This window comes from Pelophylax lessonae (genome assembly GCF_965119305.1).
Source record: "Pelophylax lessonae genome assembly, chromosome: 7".
Lineage (NCBI taxonomy): Eukaryota > Metazoa > Chordata > Amphibia > Anura > Ranidae > Pelophylax > Pelophylax lessonae.
The window spans coordinates 268,617,236-268,632,403 of NC_138774.1; the positions used below are offsets into that span (position 1 = coordinate 268,617,236).

Sequence of the window (15,168 nt, forward strand, 5' to 3'; positions counted from 1 at the left end):
TAGAAAAGCTCTGCAAACTTATAGTGGAGGACAGAATGGCGGCACAGTCGAGGACTGAATGGTGAAGGACAGATTGGTGGGCACCAATGAAATGGACAGAATGGCGGGCACTGATGACAGAATGCAAGTCAAAAAGAGACAAGCGCACATCTGACCTAGCATAACACAGTTTTATTAAAAGATGTCAATTGTGAAAGCAGATACTCACATATTGGCAGACGATTCTGGGCATGTTCCTGTCCTATATGGCCTCTTCAAGCATAGCAAGGAACCCGATCACTGCTCCTGTATGATGGTAATCCCCCACGATTTACTGGCCATGCGGTCCGCTCACTGTAATCCCAGCGTCTCCGGCTGATACGCCTGCGCCCGGCCAGGCCTGCACCGTCACTACCGTGCATGCGTGTCTAAACTCAGCCGGAAAGACCAGTAATCACGGGGAGGTCGAGGCATACAGGAGAAAAGGAGCAACGTCACGTCCCAGTTCGTTGTCATGACGACACGTTTCGGAGGCATGGCCTCCCTCTTCAGGTCACTGATGACAGAATGAGGACACAGGATGAGTTGTCAGTCTTATCGGAAAAAAAAACACATGAAAAGAGGTTTTTCTCACATTTGTCAGTCTAAAGCAGAAGCAGTATAATTTTTAATTAAACAGTGTACCAAAAAAAAGCTTAAATGTCATTCAAAATATTTATGAGTTCAAAATAATCAGAATTTTTGTTAAGTGCCAGTTCACACTATAGCGTGTGCGGCGATCGCATGTAATATCGGAGCGCACTGCTCCTTCATTACATGCGATCGGATGTGCAGTGCGAATTCAGCCATACACTTTGTATGGCTAAATTCGCACTGCACCCGCACAAAAGTCGCACATTACCCTTTTTTTCAGCCGCATCAGGATCGGATCGCACAGTGGTTCACACTTGTGCGATCCGATCCTGTGCGAACTGCCAGATCGCACTGCGATATGCGATCAAACTGGGGGTGTTGTTAACATTTCATTGACACCCCCTGCGTATCGCATATGGCAGTGTGAACAGCCAGATGTGCATTTGCGATGCGGGAACAGGCTGCAAATTCGCAGCCTTCCCGCATCGTACAAGTGTGACCCGGCACTAAAGCAGATGCCCTAATCCTTTTCAGGAGGCTGCCATCTTAGTCATTTGATAATTTGAGAGTTTTGGTTGAGAGCACATGGCAAATGTGACAGCATCCCAGCATGTCTGGAATGTAATGTTTTTTTTTAAACCAATAAATCGATGAGTTTAGTTCCATGTTAAGTAACTGACACATGCCAAGTTTGGCTCAGGAGGCCAGGCATCAATTACCTCTTAACATCTTCCTAGTTCAACAATTCAGCTTCCTATGTTGCCTCTCCACCTACATTCACTCCTCATTGACAGTAAGTCAGTGCCATCACCTTTGTCTGACTTGTAAAGGTATGTGGATCACTAGAATAGCAGGTCAAAATAACAAAATACTTTGGCAGAGTAAAAACAGTAAATACATAATACTGTATAGGTTTGCTTGGAGCTGCACTTTGACAGTTATTTAATACTCATTTTCTTGCTTTTTCAGGGAATACCTGGGCCTAGGGTAAGTAAAGTCAGATTATAGAAATCACTTGATCTTATAGTCATTTTATATGCTATTTAATATGAAACTGATTCTTTCATCTTTTTACAGATTTAATTACTAGATAAATATTTTAACAATGTTTGTTTTTTTAGGGCCCCCCTGGTCCTCGTGGAAAGCCTGGACCTCCTGTAAGTATAAGGGAATAACAGATTTTATAAAGGCATGTTTGGGTTGTATTGCAATACAAAAAGCCCTATTTTAAGTTGTTTCACTGTGCACCCTGCTATAAAAGTGTATGTGAACACAAGAATTACATTTTTGCATATTGCAGGTTACTGGTCCATAGATGCAGTGGTTTTCTTTTATTTCATCTGGGGATCTTGCCAGTAACACTGTCCTAGGACGTAAATGCTTACTCAACATACTGTATCTGTGGAGGAATAGCATTGTCCCCTGAGGACATTAAGGTGTGGATTTACCAGAATCTGGTGCAGCTGTACATAGTAACCAATCGGCTTCCAGGTTTTATTGTCAAAGCTTAATTGAGCAAGCTGATTGGTTAATATGCAAGGCTGAAACAGTTTTAGTAAAGTGTTTAAGGACTACAGAACATCTCCCAGTCTCATCTCCATAGCATAGGAGTGTGTTCTGTAGTCCACAGAGAAAGTTGGGAACAATGTAACTTATAACAGTGCAACGCAGGAAGTTATCAGCTCATATAATTATTGACAGGATCATGGGGTATTTTTTGAACATTTCAGTGGTACAAAAAAGTTAATTGTTAGGCTTTACATACAATTTAAGTATTCAATTGGGCTCCTTGAATGGCTTGTACACACGATCAGAAAATCCAGAAAAATACCACTTTCGAAGCAACTGTAGGATAATCTGATCATTCGTACACCGCTTTCGAGAGCCGTTTACGTCAGTTAATGCAAAATTATCTGAAGGGACCAGCACGATTTTTGTTTAATCAGTACAGTATTCGTCTGAAAAGTGACCAAGACCGCACATGCTCGAAAACAAAAGAAATACATTACATTTAGTGTCCATTCACACTAGTACGACTTGGTCAGCCTGACAAGTCGTGCACCGTCGCTTCCATTGTGTAGTACAGGAGCCGTTCTAATAGGAGCAACACAAGTCGCTCCGACTTAGAAAAAGGGTCCTGTACTACTTCGGGGCAACCTGGAGGCGACTTGCATTGACTTCCATTATGTGAAGTCCGTGCAAGTCGTGCTGCACGCGACTTCACAGGTCGCCCCCTAAGTCGGAGCGACCTAATGTGAACGGGGACTTATTTCCAAAGCGCTATTCTGTCGTACGAGAATTTTCGAAACTTTAGTAGCCTAATTTTCGACATGAGTTAAGCATTCAAAAAACAATGGGCAATCATTCATCCAATATTCTCATCGTGTGTACGAGGCTTAAGTCTTAATGAGTGCATAGGCCCCAAAAGCCCATTGATTGTAAAAAATAGCACTGGTATGGTACTGGATAGTGACCACATCTGTCAGAGTTTTGTATTTGTCGAACACACATCGACCAAATATATTTTGCAAAGGAGAGTAAAAGGTTTACTGGCAGAAACACCAGGTTAAGAAAAAAAGTTTTTTGTACTTGCCATGAGGCTTTGTTGAGACAGGTGATGGCACTTCTACTGCGTGCAGGCTGCCATTGTTTTGGCATTTGCAACTCCTTTGATCTGCATACAAGCAGTGTATAGGGGTGGATGTAGAAACGGCAGCTGCACAGCCCAGAACGCACCCTGTCTGCATCCACCTCTACAGCCTACCTGCTTGTAGCTCAAAGCAGATGCCAAAACAAAGGCAACCTGCACGCAGTACAGGTGCCAGTGCCTGTCGGTCTATAAAACTTTTCTTGGAGTTCATTAGGGTACACAAGGTTAATTCTGAGACAGGATGGTTATACTGCTGCCTACATGAGTGGACACTAGCAAACAAAGCTGTTAGTCAGCCAGCTATAATCCCTCCCACTCCCATAATGCTCCAGTTTTGTGGAAAGGCAGTAGTTAGGACTGGATCATAAAGTGGGACCTATGTGGAACTCTTAAGAAAAGGTTTTTATGAAAAGAACAAAAGTCTTGTTTCTTTATTGTTCATTGGACACAGGGTAATTCTGAGGCAAGAGGGATGTCCAAATAAGAGTTAAGCTACACAGAGAACAAAACACTACCATGCCCTCCAAAAAAAAGTGTCCGACTGGGGGTAGCCTGCAGTTCAAAGAGCAGGACCTTACTGTATGTTTATGCTTGGGACAAAAGCATTTGTCATGTGAGTAAAGAACAGGTCAGGAAAAGACAAGAGTGTAGACATTGTCATGCCAAAAACAGACAAATGCTAATTAGAAACTTTGATAATAAAAAAACAAACCAAAAAAAAAAGCGGAGGCACATTTGAGGTATAGTAGAAAACTGTTGTAATTCCCCGAGGTGGTAAGTGTCGGTGTACTGGCTTTTATTATCCTCCTAGCACCCGAGCAAACATATAGGTGAAAGAAAGATGTTGGATTACCTGGAATATGAAACTAATTTATTGCAGACAATCAAGCTGCCAGCTTTCTTTCACCTATACATTTAATGTATACAGTATATTGCCTGGTACACCCATTGGAATAAACGACACACATTTTCAGATATATTTCTGTAGTCAGTCTAGGCTTTCTCGTATAAAGTGACACTAGACACGCAGAAAACATTAAGGAGGATTAAAGAAAATTGTGATGGATTCTAGAAAAGCCAGTGGGAAGGCATTGTACAGTTGTATTGCATTCTTACCACTTATGTGGTTTTAGAATATCATCTTAAGTGGGAATGTCAGCTAGCAATTGAGGTTTCAAAGGCAATAAACACAAGTAGTGTTATTACCCTTGTCCTTGAGGTCCACTGGTAATAATACACTTGGTTTGCGGTGTTGAACATAAAGCTATTAAGGTAAGGTCTTTCCTTAAGTCTGACCATATAATATTTCCATGTTCCCCATCCACTTATGACGTATTTAACTATAACCCATCTCTGAAAAAAGTATCATACCATTGAGCTCAAAGTTGCAGTTTTGTGATTTACAAGTTGTTGGCAATTTAGGACTAAATCATCTCAGCACAACCTTTGTTCACCTCTACAAACAATGGATGGGTTTATCATGTGATAAGTCAGTGGCGTAATGCCCTAATTTATGCCTTCATTAGATGCATAGAGTGCCCATGTAAAGATGGCGTGTGTGGTCCTCATTTTAAAAGCCACATATTTCCTTTGATATCATTGATCATATTTTTTCATGTTTTCCCTTGCAGGGACCACCAGGGTTTCTGGAATCATTTGTAAGTAACCTGAATTGCAGATTTTTTTTCTTGGCTACAGTAATGAAATATCGTTATTTTTTTTTTTTTACATTATCTCTCTACATATAAAATTAAAGCGTAACTTAACCCAAAAGGGGTGCATGCAGAGTGGGCAGCTGGCTGTGAAGCCACAAGGAGTCACAGCTGGCTGCCCACAGTTAAGATACCCAAAGACCAACAAAGAACCGGGTCGGGTGAGCTACTGTATTTGTAGCTGCTGACTTTTTACATTTTGCTTACAGGGTAAAAGATCCTCTTTAAGAACTTCCAAAAAGACTAAAACACACAAACATACAAAAAGACTAAAACACACAAACTTACAAAAAGACTAAAACACACAAACTTACAAAAAGACTAAAACACAAACTTACAAGGTAATAGTTTATATTTTGGCCAGAATGTGCAAGTCAATGGTACAAATAACTGACTTCTTTTTCCTTGCATACCTTTCTTGTACTTTGTGAAGTGTATGTGTAGTAATCATCAGACATGCCTTTGGTGTGGGTGATGAGCTTATATATTTTGGCCAAATGTAAAGAAATACCTCATGATTTTGTGTGTTTTCTTAAATTCAGGTCCTTTGTGGTGCCCCCAAAAAATATATATTGCTAAATAAATGGTATTGGCGAAACTGATAGGCTTGTTTACAAGCATTGTGCATCAACAAATTAATTCCCTGTTTTTTGTATTTAAATTAGTTCCTGTTAGCAATTAGTGTTACCTGGGTAAAACCTGGAACTGAGGTACGTTAGGAATCTGTTGAGTTCCTAGCGTGAACTTTTTAGAGAACAGTTTCATATAATGAGAACCTAGGGAGATATGCTGGGAAGGGGGGTAATATTGGGATACAGCTGAACTTTGTACCCCTTGCCCACAGGGAACAGAACTAGTTTGCAGCTACAAACCTCAATATTATCGCCCTTATCTCTCACACTACACCTCCCTCCCCACTGCCCCTCATTGCTCAGATTTTTTTTTCTCACTACCCCTTAACACTGACAGTGTCAGGAGAGGAGAGCCAATCAGTGGCATCTCCTCACAGGGGAGACCTGTACAGATAATCAGTGCAGCCCCAACAGTGTCCATCAGTGATGCAAGTAAGTGCCACCTATCAGTGCACATAAGTGCAGCCTCATTAGCGGACATCAGTGAGGGAGAAAAATTACTTTTTTACTAAATTTTCTGACAGAAACTAACGAATGTTTTGTTCGTTTTTTTTTTTGTTTGTTATTTCAAAATTTTCGCTCATTTTGTTTTTTTTAGCAAAAAAAAAAAAACACCCAGTGGTCATTTAATCTCACCAAAAGAAAAAAAATGTCATTTGGGTACAGCATTGCATGACTGCACAATTGACATTTAAAGTGTGACAGCATTGAAAGCTAAAAATTTGGCATGGGCAGGAAGGAAGTAAAAGTGCCCTGTACTAAAAGCGGTTAAAACTACTGTTCCCCACTGCGAGACTGGCTCTACTTGTAGATGTCAGGTGAGCAATCTTAAGTTTGTGGGGTATGTAGACAATGGCAAATATTTCAGGGGCTTAGTTAGATTTTTAAGCCAGCAGAGAGGTCATAGTCTGGCTAGTCATGGAAGATGTCTAAAAATTGGATTTTTGACTTACCATAATATCAATTTTTCTGATGTTGATTGATGGACACAGCTCCTCATCATCTTGACTATGTGGGTTATACTGCCTCTACAGGAGTAGGACACTAGGCAGAAAAGAACTTGACTATATGCCTATGGGGCAGTCCCAGGGGGTATACTCCCACTGCTATAGGTACTCAGTTTTGTTACAGTGTCAGAAGAGTAAAACCCATGGGTGCTGTGTCCGTCAATGAACATCAGAGAAATGGATTTTACAGTAAGTCAAAAATCCCATTTTCTCTTTTGTTCATTGACGGACACAGCTCCTCATTTTCTTGACTAGATGGGACATCCCAAAGCAGTGTCAAACGTGAGGGGAGGGAACAGCAAGAAAAAAAAAAAACTTCCCATGGCTAAACATAGCCAACCAGGTAACCTGAAGCTCAACCATAAAACAACTGGAGCTCACCTGAAAAAAAATTAAAACACCCTCAAACAGGACCAAGTCCTCTAAACAGCAGCCTGCAAAACCTTGCGGCCAAAGGAAGCATCTGCAGATGTTAACACATGTGAACGTGTACACAGATGACCAGGTAACCACCTTGCAAACCTGCATCACTGACGCCCCAGGAGGCACTAAACGCCCGAGTAGAGTGTGCCTTAACAGGGAAAGGAGGAACCTGACCCATAATGAAATACGCCTGAACCACAGTCTGTCTGAGCCATCTGGAAATGGTCGCAGCAGAAGCAGCCAATCCTTTGCAAGGTCCATCCATGAGGACAAATAGTGAGTCTGACTTTCTAAAATAATGCGTAGCTGCCAGGTACACCTGTTATTGCCCAAACCACATCCAGGGAATGAATGCAAGGCAATTTCCTAAGGATGCTTAGGCCTGGGATACAGAGGGCAACACAATGTCTTCATTCAATGAAAATCAGAGACGACCTTTGGAAGGAACGACAGACATGGACGAAGAACCACTTTACCCTGTGAACCACCAGGTAAGGCGAATGACAAGACAGCCCTGCCGGCTCCGACACACTGTGCACAGAAGTAATAACCACCAAAAAGGCCACCTTCTTGGACAATGTAAACAGGGAAACCTCTCAAATGTCCAGACCCTCTGAGCACACTCTGTGCCGAGGACACCTGCCCACCGGGACAGGCTGGCGTCCGTGGTGATGACCGTCCAGTACAGGGGAAGAAACTTTTTGCCCTGTCAAAGTGCCGGAGAGCAAAGCCACCAATTCAAGGACCCCCTCGTATTCCGGCTCAACAGGATTAGATAGTCTAGGGACTGAGGATTCTTGTGCCATTTCAACAGAATCTTTTTGCAGAGATCTCATGTGGAACCGTGAAAACTGAACTGCTTCGAAGGTAGACAACATCAGGCCCAGTACCTACATGCAAGACCGAAGAGATAACCATCTGCTGGACAGCAGAAGCTGAATTGCCTCCTGCAATTTCTGAAGTTTTTCCAGAGGAAGAAAAACTCTGGCTGAGGCAGAGTCAGACCCAGATAGTCCAGGCTTGTGGACGGAACCAGAGCAGACTTCTGAAGATTCAGAATCCAACCAAACTCCCTCAGAGTTCTCAGAGTAATCTCCAAGTTGTCCAACAGAGCAAGCGGATCATCCAGATTCCCCCAGTACCGCTATCCCCTGCTAATGCAGCAATGCTACCACCGGGGCCAATACTTTTGTGAAGAGGCGAGACCAAAGGGTAACGCCACAGACTGATAATGCTCCTCACACACAACAAAGCGGAGGAAGCGCTGGTGGCCGATGCATATTGGAATGTGTAGGTAGGCGCCCTTGATGTCAATGTAGGGACGCCACCACTGTGCGAATAGATTTCATTTGGAATTTCTGTACCCACACAAAGCAGTTTTTAGCCAGGTCCAGAATTAGACGCACCTTGCCTTCCTTCCTTCCTGGAAACTGTAAACCGGTTTGGGTAAAAACCTTGAAAACGTTCCAATGGCGGAACCGGAACAATCACCCCTTGAAGTAACAAGTCTTGCACTGGCCCAAAGATATCCCCTAAGTGATCTGGGGACAAGTGCAGGTTGGAAGGAAGGAACCTGTCCAGAGGATATGATCGAAACTCAATCTTGTAGCCGGAGTGAATGGCTTTGTGGACCTACTTGTCAGGGAGGTCCATGGATCAGGAAACCCGTGAAGACCCCCCAACCCAGATACGGGTGAGCACGCCCCTTCATGCGGAGGAAGCCTTGTCTGCAGGTCTGGCAGAACCCGCTCATAGCTTGCCAGACCAGGTCCTCTTAGAACCCCTGGTAAGAGGCTCCTTGTCTGCGACAGGACTCCTTACCCTTGGAAGCCTGAGGAAGAAGAGTACTCTTTTCCCCTGTGAGGCCTTTGATGATTTCATCCAAAGAAGCTCCAAACAGGCGATTCCCCACAAATGGAAGATTGGATAAAGCCTTCTTAGAAGTCTGGTCCACAGACCTTCATTTTAGCCATATAATACGCCGCAGGACTACTGCTGAGACAGAGTCTAGAAATGAAGGGAGCCGCATCCAAAGAGGCGACACAGACAAACTGTAGCACTTGGACCAACTGATCTGCCAGCTCCACAAAGGCAGTGGGAGCTGTTCCCCCTCCAGGTCCCAGCGTAGAAGTTTTGCCCACTCTGTCATAGCTTGCAACACCAGGGCAATAGTAAATACTGGTCTAAGGGCTGAACCAGCCACAGTGAACATATGGCGAGTCAAGGCCTCTGACCACCTATCAGCCGGATCTGGAACCAGGAACTCTTCAACTCAAATTACAGTGGCTTTATTCAACCTTGAAACTGGGGAGTCCACTACATGAGGAACCGTCCATTTTTAAAGCAGGGAATCCTCATAGGGGTACTGCATTGCAAACCGCTTAGGGATTGCAAAGGCGCGTTTCGGCCACCCCCCACTGTTTTGTGACAATATTGTCAAAGAAGGTGGGAAAGGGGAATACCTTCGCCGCTTTGAAGGACCTGTGGGTGTCAAAGATGACCCGTGCCTCCGATGCTGCTTTAGTTGCATCCTCCATCTTTAAGGTTTCCCGCACTAATACAATCAGAGCATCCACTAGCGCGGCTAGTGGAGCAGTGGAATCATCCTCACTATCTGAGCACACAAGGTGCATGGACGCAGACCCCAAAGAGTAACTCACATCCGCGGCGGCCGAATCAGATTCTGGATCCGATGAAACAGAGGAAGCAGGTGAAGGTAGGGGGGACACTTTTTGCTAGCCTGTTTGCCCAGGACCAAATCTACCTTGGACACCAAGGACTCCAGGACCGCCATCAGTGCAGTCATTTGTTGGGACCCGGAGGGCCCGACAGCCTCTGAGAGGGGATCAGGTGGTGAAAGTTGCTCCAGGGTCTCCCTGAATGGAGAGGGAAACCCACACAAACAAAGTGTAGAACTGCAAGGGACACCCCACCGCACCGGCGGCACCACAAGACCCAGCACAGAGCACTACTGCTGCAACAGCAGAGAGAGAACCCCACAAACAGACTCACCACCACCGGTTAGGTACTCGCAGCACCAAACTAACTGCACACCATTCAGCGATCAGGAAGAGGAATATCCAGGGATCAGCACTAGAGGTCGAAGAGGGGCTCCCACCACCGAATCAACGCCCATCCAGCTCCAAAAATATGGCTGCCACTATTTTCAATGTGAAACCACAAGAAAATGGCCGCCGAGGCTACACAAACATGGCTGCCGATCTATACCACGTGCTCGCTGGCCAGACTGGGGGGACCCTCTGGATCTAGATTATTCAGTCCATCGCCCAGTCCGGCACTGATTGTAGATCTCACAGGAACTAAATAATAAAAAGAGGAAAGAAATTCCATTTAAAAAGAAAAAAAATGCCAGGACCAGAGATCCCAGCAAGGCACTAGGTCCCTTCTGACTAGGCAGGAAAAAAAAATCTGAGTACCTATAGCAGAGAGTGGGAGTATATCTCCTGGGACTGCCCCATAGACATAGTCATTTTCTGCCTAGTGTCCTAGCTCCTGTAGGGGGCAGTATAACCCACTTAGTCAAGAAGATGAGGAGCGGTGTCCGTCAATGAATGAAAGAGAAAATCAAATGCTGTTTCAGTCGAATACATGAACTTGCGACATTACCCAATTTGTCTTGCAAAGAAACTGACATGGCACTTAAAGTGTAGCATGTGCCAACTGATAAGCTAGTGTATGCTGGCTCAGGAATGGAGAGCTGGGGGTTCTGCCTAACCAGGATATTCCACTCCTAGCTTGAATGTTTAGGTAATACAGAAAACTGCTGTTGATGTACAAAACAACTAATTGACAGTATTCATCGGTTTGAAAACGAATGTTTACTTCTGATCAGACTTGTATAAAGTACTCGAAATTTCTACTTGAGTAAAAGTACAAGTGCTCGATCAAAAAGTGACTTGAGTAGAAGTGGAAGTGCTCGCAGAAAAAGTTACTTAAGTAGAAGTACTAAAGTATTCAACATTTTTTTTACTTAAGTATTGCAAGTAGTTTTTTCAAAAAATTTGCTACTTAAGTACTAAAAGTAAAAAGTACCAGTAGTTTTGAAAAAAAAATTCTACTCAAGTACTGAAAGTAGAAGTACAAGTACTGTGTTATGTAGTTATTAAAGAAAGAAGTCAAAAGTTTGAACATCATATTGTTTTTTATTATTTTAAATGATTTATTCAAATGATCAACCTAAAGGACAATCACAATTCCTTAGGCTGTAACTTTTTGTAAACAAAAAACAGATAAAGTATGTCCCTCCCTTCCCCTTTTAAAGCATCCACCTTTTAAAGCCAGGGGTGGTCTCCTTCCTGAGCTTCGTCACTCTCACAGCCAGGCAGATCACTTGAAGTTGAAGGGCCAGGGGTGGAAGGTGGTGTTTTTGGTTCGTCCATCTTTTCAGCTGATCAAAAGGCAGAACAGGAGCATGCGCAGTCTTCTTAATCGCGGTTTGATTTGATTCGCTCAATTGATGATGATGTGCCAGGCCAGCTTCATCAAACCTACAACGCTTAAAGTGAAAAATGCATCAAAAACTACTAACAAAGTTGCTGTGCTAAAAATGCTAATAAAGTGCCTGCAATTTTATATGTATATATATTCTTCTTGTATTCAAAATCATCGCCCACAGTATCAAAAATAAAGTGACATGTCTGTGCTAAATGCAGTGCAAATTATTCCCACAATGTAAATGTAATTCATATAAAATATATATGACAATACCACAATAAAATAAGTTGTGATTGTGAATAAGTTGGGTGCAAGTTTAAGTGTGTAAACTAAACTTTATAACGAAAAGTCCATAACTGAATTCCAGTGTGCAATCTAAGAAGTGCTTGTCACTTGCTGTCAGATGCTTCCACCTTTCTTCTGTGATCTGCTCAAGTAAAGTGGTGGACTGGATAGCCTCTCTCTCTGTCTCTCACCTTAGTAGCACTGGCACTGCACTGGTTCAAAAAGCTGTCTATATTATTTTCATTATAAGAACTTGTCAGAACATGCTTCCACCACCTGTCCTTCACACTAGTAGTGCTCATTTGCTTTGCTCAAGTCAAGTGCCACTGCCAGTGGCCACTGCAGTGCAGGCACAGCCGCACAGGCAGAGGCAGGCCGCAGGAAGCACAGGCACCACCACAACACAACACTTATGGTCCATGGACCATGGATGGTCGGATAATCATCATAGCCATCAGTCTCACTCTTCTTGGTTCAAAAAAGCCACCCATGACCCGTGTGTATATAATATATTAATATTTTATATTGATTATTTGATTCTCAAATGGCACATTTGCCATGGCAAGGATTAGGCCCTCTTCACGGTCCACCTCACTCACAGAGAGAAGAAGATGAGATAACGAAGAAAATGCTCCGAGTCCTGCTCCTGCGTCCCGCCGCCCGTGTCACAACTCCTCTCAGTAAGTGCCCTAAGGGGTGGAGTCTGAGTGACACACAACACGTTTAGAGGCGGAGACCTCGAGCGGGAAGACGGCAGCACGGCTCCTCCAGTGCGGTCTTAACTTGATGATCATGACAGTGATTCCGCGGGCCGCGGCGCGAGCGAGGCTGTGGGATTGATTGAATTGAGTTGTGCTGCCTACTGCTACACGCTACCTACTACTACTACTACTAAATTGTGAGTCAGTATATTTTATTTCATTTTTATATATAAAAGCGGTATTGTTGAGCACTACTAGCCACTAGATCTCCTGGCTGTCACTTTGTCACATGTTGGGGAATCACATCGGCTCGGCTCCAGAAGTGGCGGGTGTCCCCGTCATCCTGCCAGGGCCGCCAAGAAGTTCATCACCTAATCTTAAGTTATTAATATCTTATGAGGAGAGGACCTATGGATTGAGAATTGAAATAAATATATATGGCTTTTTGAACCAGTGCAGTCAGTGCCACAGTGCCACCCAGACGCTATCCACCAGTGCCACCACCATTAAGTGTGTTGGTCGGTCACTCGAGCACTGAAGGAGGTGGAAGCATCTGACAAGTGAAGTGACACTTTAGATTTGCACACTGGAATTCATTTATGGACTTTTCGTTCTAGATAGGTTTACACACTTCAACTTGTTGCACGCACCTGACCTAACTTATTTCATAACTTATTTTATTGTGATTTATTGTCATATTTTATATGAATTGAATTTACTGTTACATTGTGGGAATAATTATTTTCACTGCATTTAGGCTTTAGCACATTCATGTCACTTTATTTTTGATACTGTGTGGAGCGTGGGCAGGGCACTGGGGGCAACAATGATATTATATCGATTGCACAGGCACTTTATTCGCACAGCCAAGTTGTGTTTGTTAGTAGTTTCTTGATGCACTTTAAGCGCTGTAGCACCATTTATTTGTTTATTTCATATTTTCTTTTTATTGGAAAGATTTGGTATAGCAGCTTTTATTATACACAGCCTTTATTTTCGTATGCGCTGATTTACAAATGACATTATACACATTTTTTTGAGCTTTATGCAACCTGCCATCTACTGTTCTGGCAGTGGTAATTTTTTTAAAAGTAACGAGTAACTATGCAGCACAAAAAAAAAAAATACTTGAGTAGAAGTATCGAAATCATCAAAAAAATGTAGTGAAGTAAAAGTAGAAGTAGGAGAAAAAAATTCTACTCTAGGAAAGTACAGATACCGCATTTCGGTACTTAAGTACAGTACTTAAGTAGTTCTACTTCGTTACTATACATCTCTGCTTCTGATTGGTTGCTGCACACCATATTTAAAAAAAAAACATGCTGCTGATTTTAGTATTACTCCCAATATTGTTTAAGAATATATCATCTACTATGTATAAAAGAGGGGGGGTGTCGCAATGTAAACTTTAAATGAACTCAGTTTCAACATTTTGTGTTTTTCAGAGGACAGAAGACATTAATGAAAACTACCAAGCCCTTATGGACTCCAATGGACCGGTAAATATATAATTTCGGATTACCCTTATTACTCCTATACTGCCTGAGTGGTCATGGGCTTACAACAATTAAAGGAGATGTGACCGTAATGTTTTTGGCAATCCGTTCCTTAATTCTAACACCGAATTGATCTGAATTTATCAGTTTATAAAACATATTCGGCAACCATACAAGTTCTATACCACTCACAGAAAAATCATTAAAACTTTGCTATATTCGTTATTTATAGATATAAGTAGAGGACAGGGTAAATAGAAAATAAATGATTCATGGCAGCGCAGAGAGTCCAAAAGACAATATCCACATTCCCCAAAAAACTACATATACAGAAAAATACCAGGAGCTACTACCTTACTGTGCTCTCCATCTCTGAAACTAGAGATGAGCGCAGATTTGTTCTTAACTCCTGCCTACTGCTGCTAGGTTATTCCCTGCCCACTTTAGCTGCATGTACATAAAGAGGCATGTACACAAAGGAGCAGGAATACTTGTGATGTCGTTGACCTGATATGGCCGCAACCCAAGTTTGGACCAAATCCAAGCTCATTTTTATCTCAAACCCATTTCACAAATTTTTTTTGCCCTGCTCCACCACCATTCTGACCTAGGCCAGAAAGATGCGTACCGGGTCCTGCAGCCTTCTGGGATACTTACATCACATCTTCCAGGAGGCTGCAAGATCAGCACACAGAGCAGACAGGTGGCGGGTCTGGCATGTCATCAGAGTTGACTATCCACACCTGGAAGAAGCAGCCAACTGAAGAGGGCCAAGATTTCAGGGTGGGGCCTGCAGTGTGGCTCCTAAATAGCAGATTTGCTGTGTGGGTATGTGCTCTGTAGAGCACTGCAGTTACGGTAAGTGGGGAAAATGTTTAAATTTACTGATGTGTCACAGAAAACCTGTTCCCATTGTGCTGGTAGCAAACTTGTCTAGCTGCCTTCACTATTATGGGATACCTTTCTATATTACTTTATGACTTGTTTGCTTGCATTCAAAACCTTGCCCTGCCTTTCTCATCATCTCCAACTGTAAAAGAAGATGAACTCCACTTTTTCCTTAGGATTAGGTGGCCTATAGAATACCCCCACAATCAATTCACCGTTTGTTTCATCCCTGTGAAGCTCCAGCCACAAGTACTCCACCTCCTCTCTAGCCCCATCAGCAATGTCATGCCTTATAATTCCCATCAAA

The 15,168-nt window shown here is 43.0% G+C and overlaps 1 protein-coding gene across 1 annotated transcript in view; it reads left to right on the forward strand.

The window, feature by feature from the left end:
- Nucleotides 1-15,168, forward strand: part of COL27A1 (collagen type XXVII alpha 1 chain) — a 582,809-nt gene that overhangs the window by 538,589 nt on the left and 29,052 nt on the right. The window contains exons 54-57 of the mRNA XM_082264626.1: nucleotides 1,582-1,599; nucleotides 1,734-1,769; nucleotides 4,894-4,920; nucleotides 13,923-13,976. Coding sequence (XP_082120752.1) covers nucleotides 1,582-1,599; nucleotides 1,734-1,769; nucleotides 4,894-4,920; nucleotides 13,923-13,976 — 135 coding nt within the window. The remainder of the gene's footprint in view (nucleotides 1-1,581; nucleotides 1,600-1,733; nucleotides 1,770-4,893; nucleotides 4,921-13,922; nucleotides 13,977-15,168) is intronic.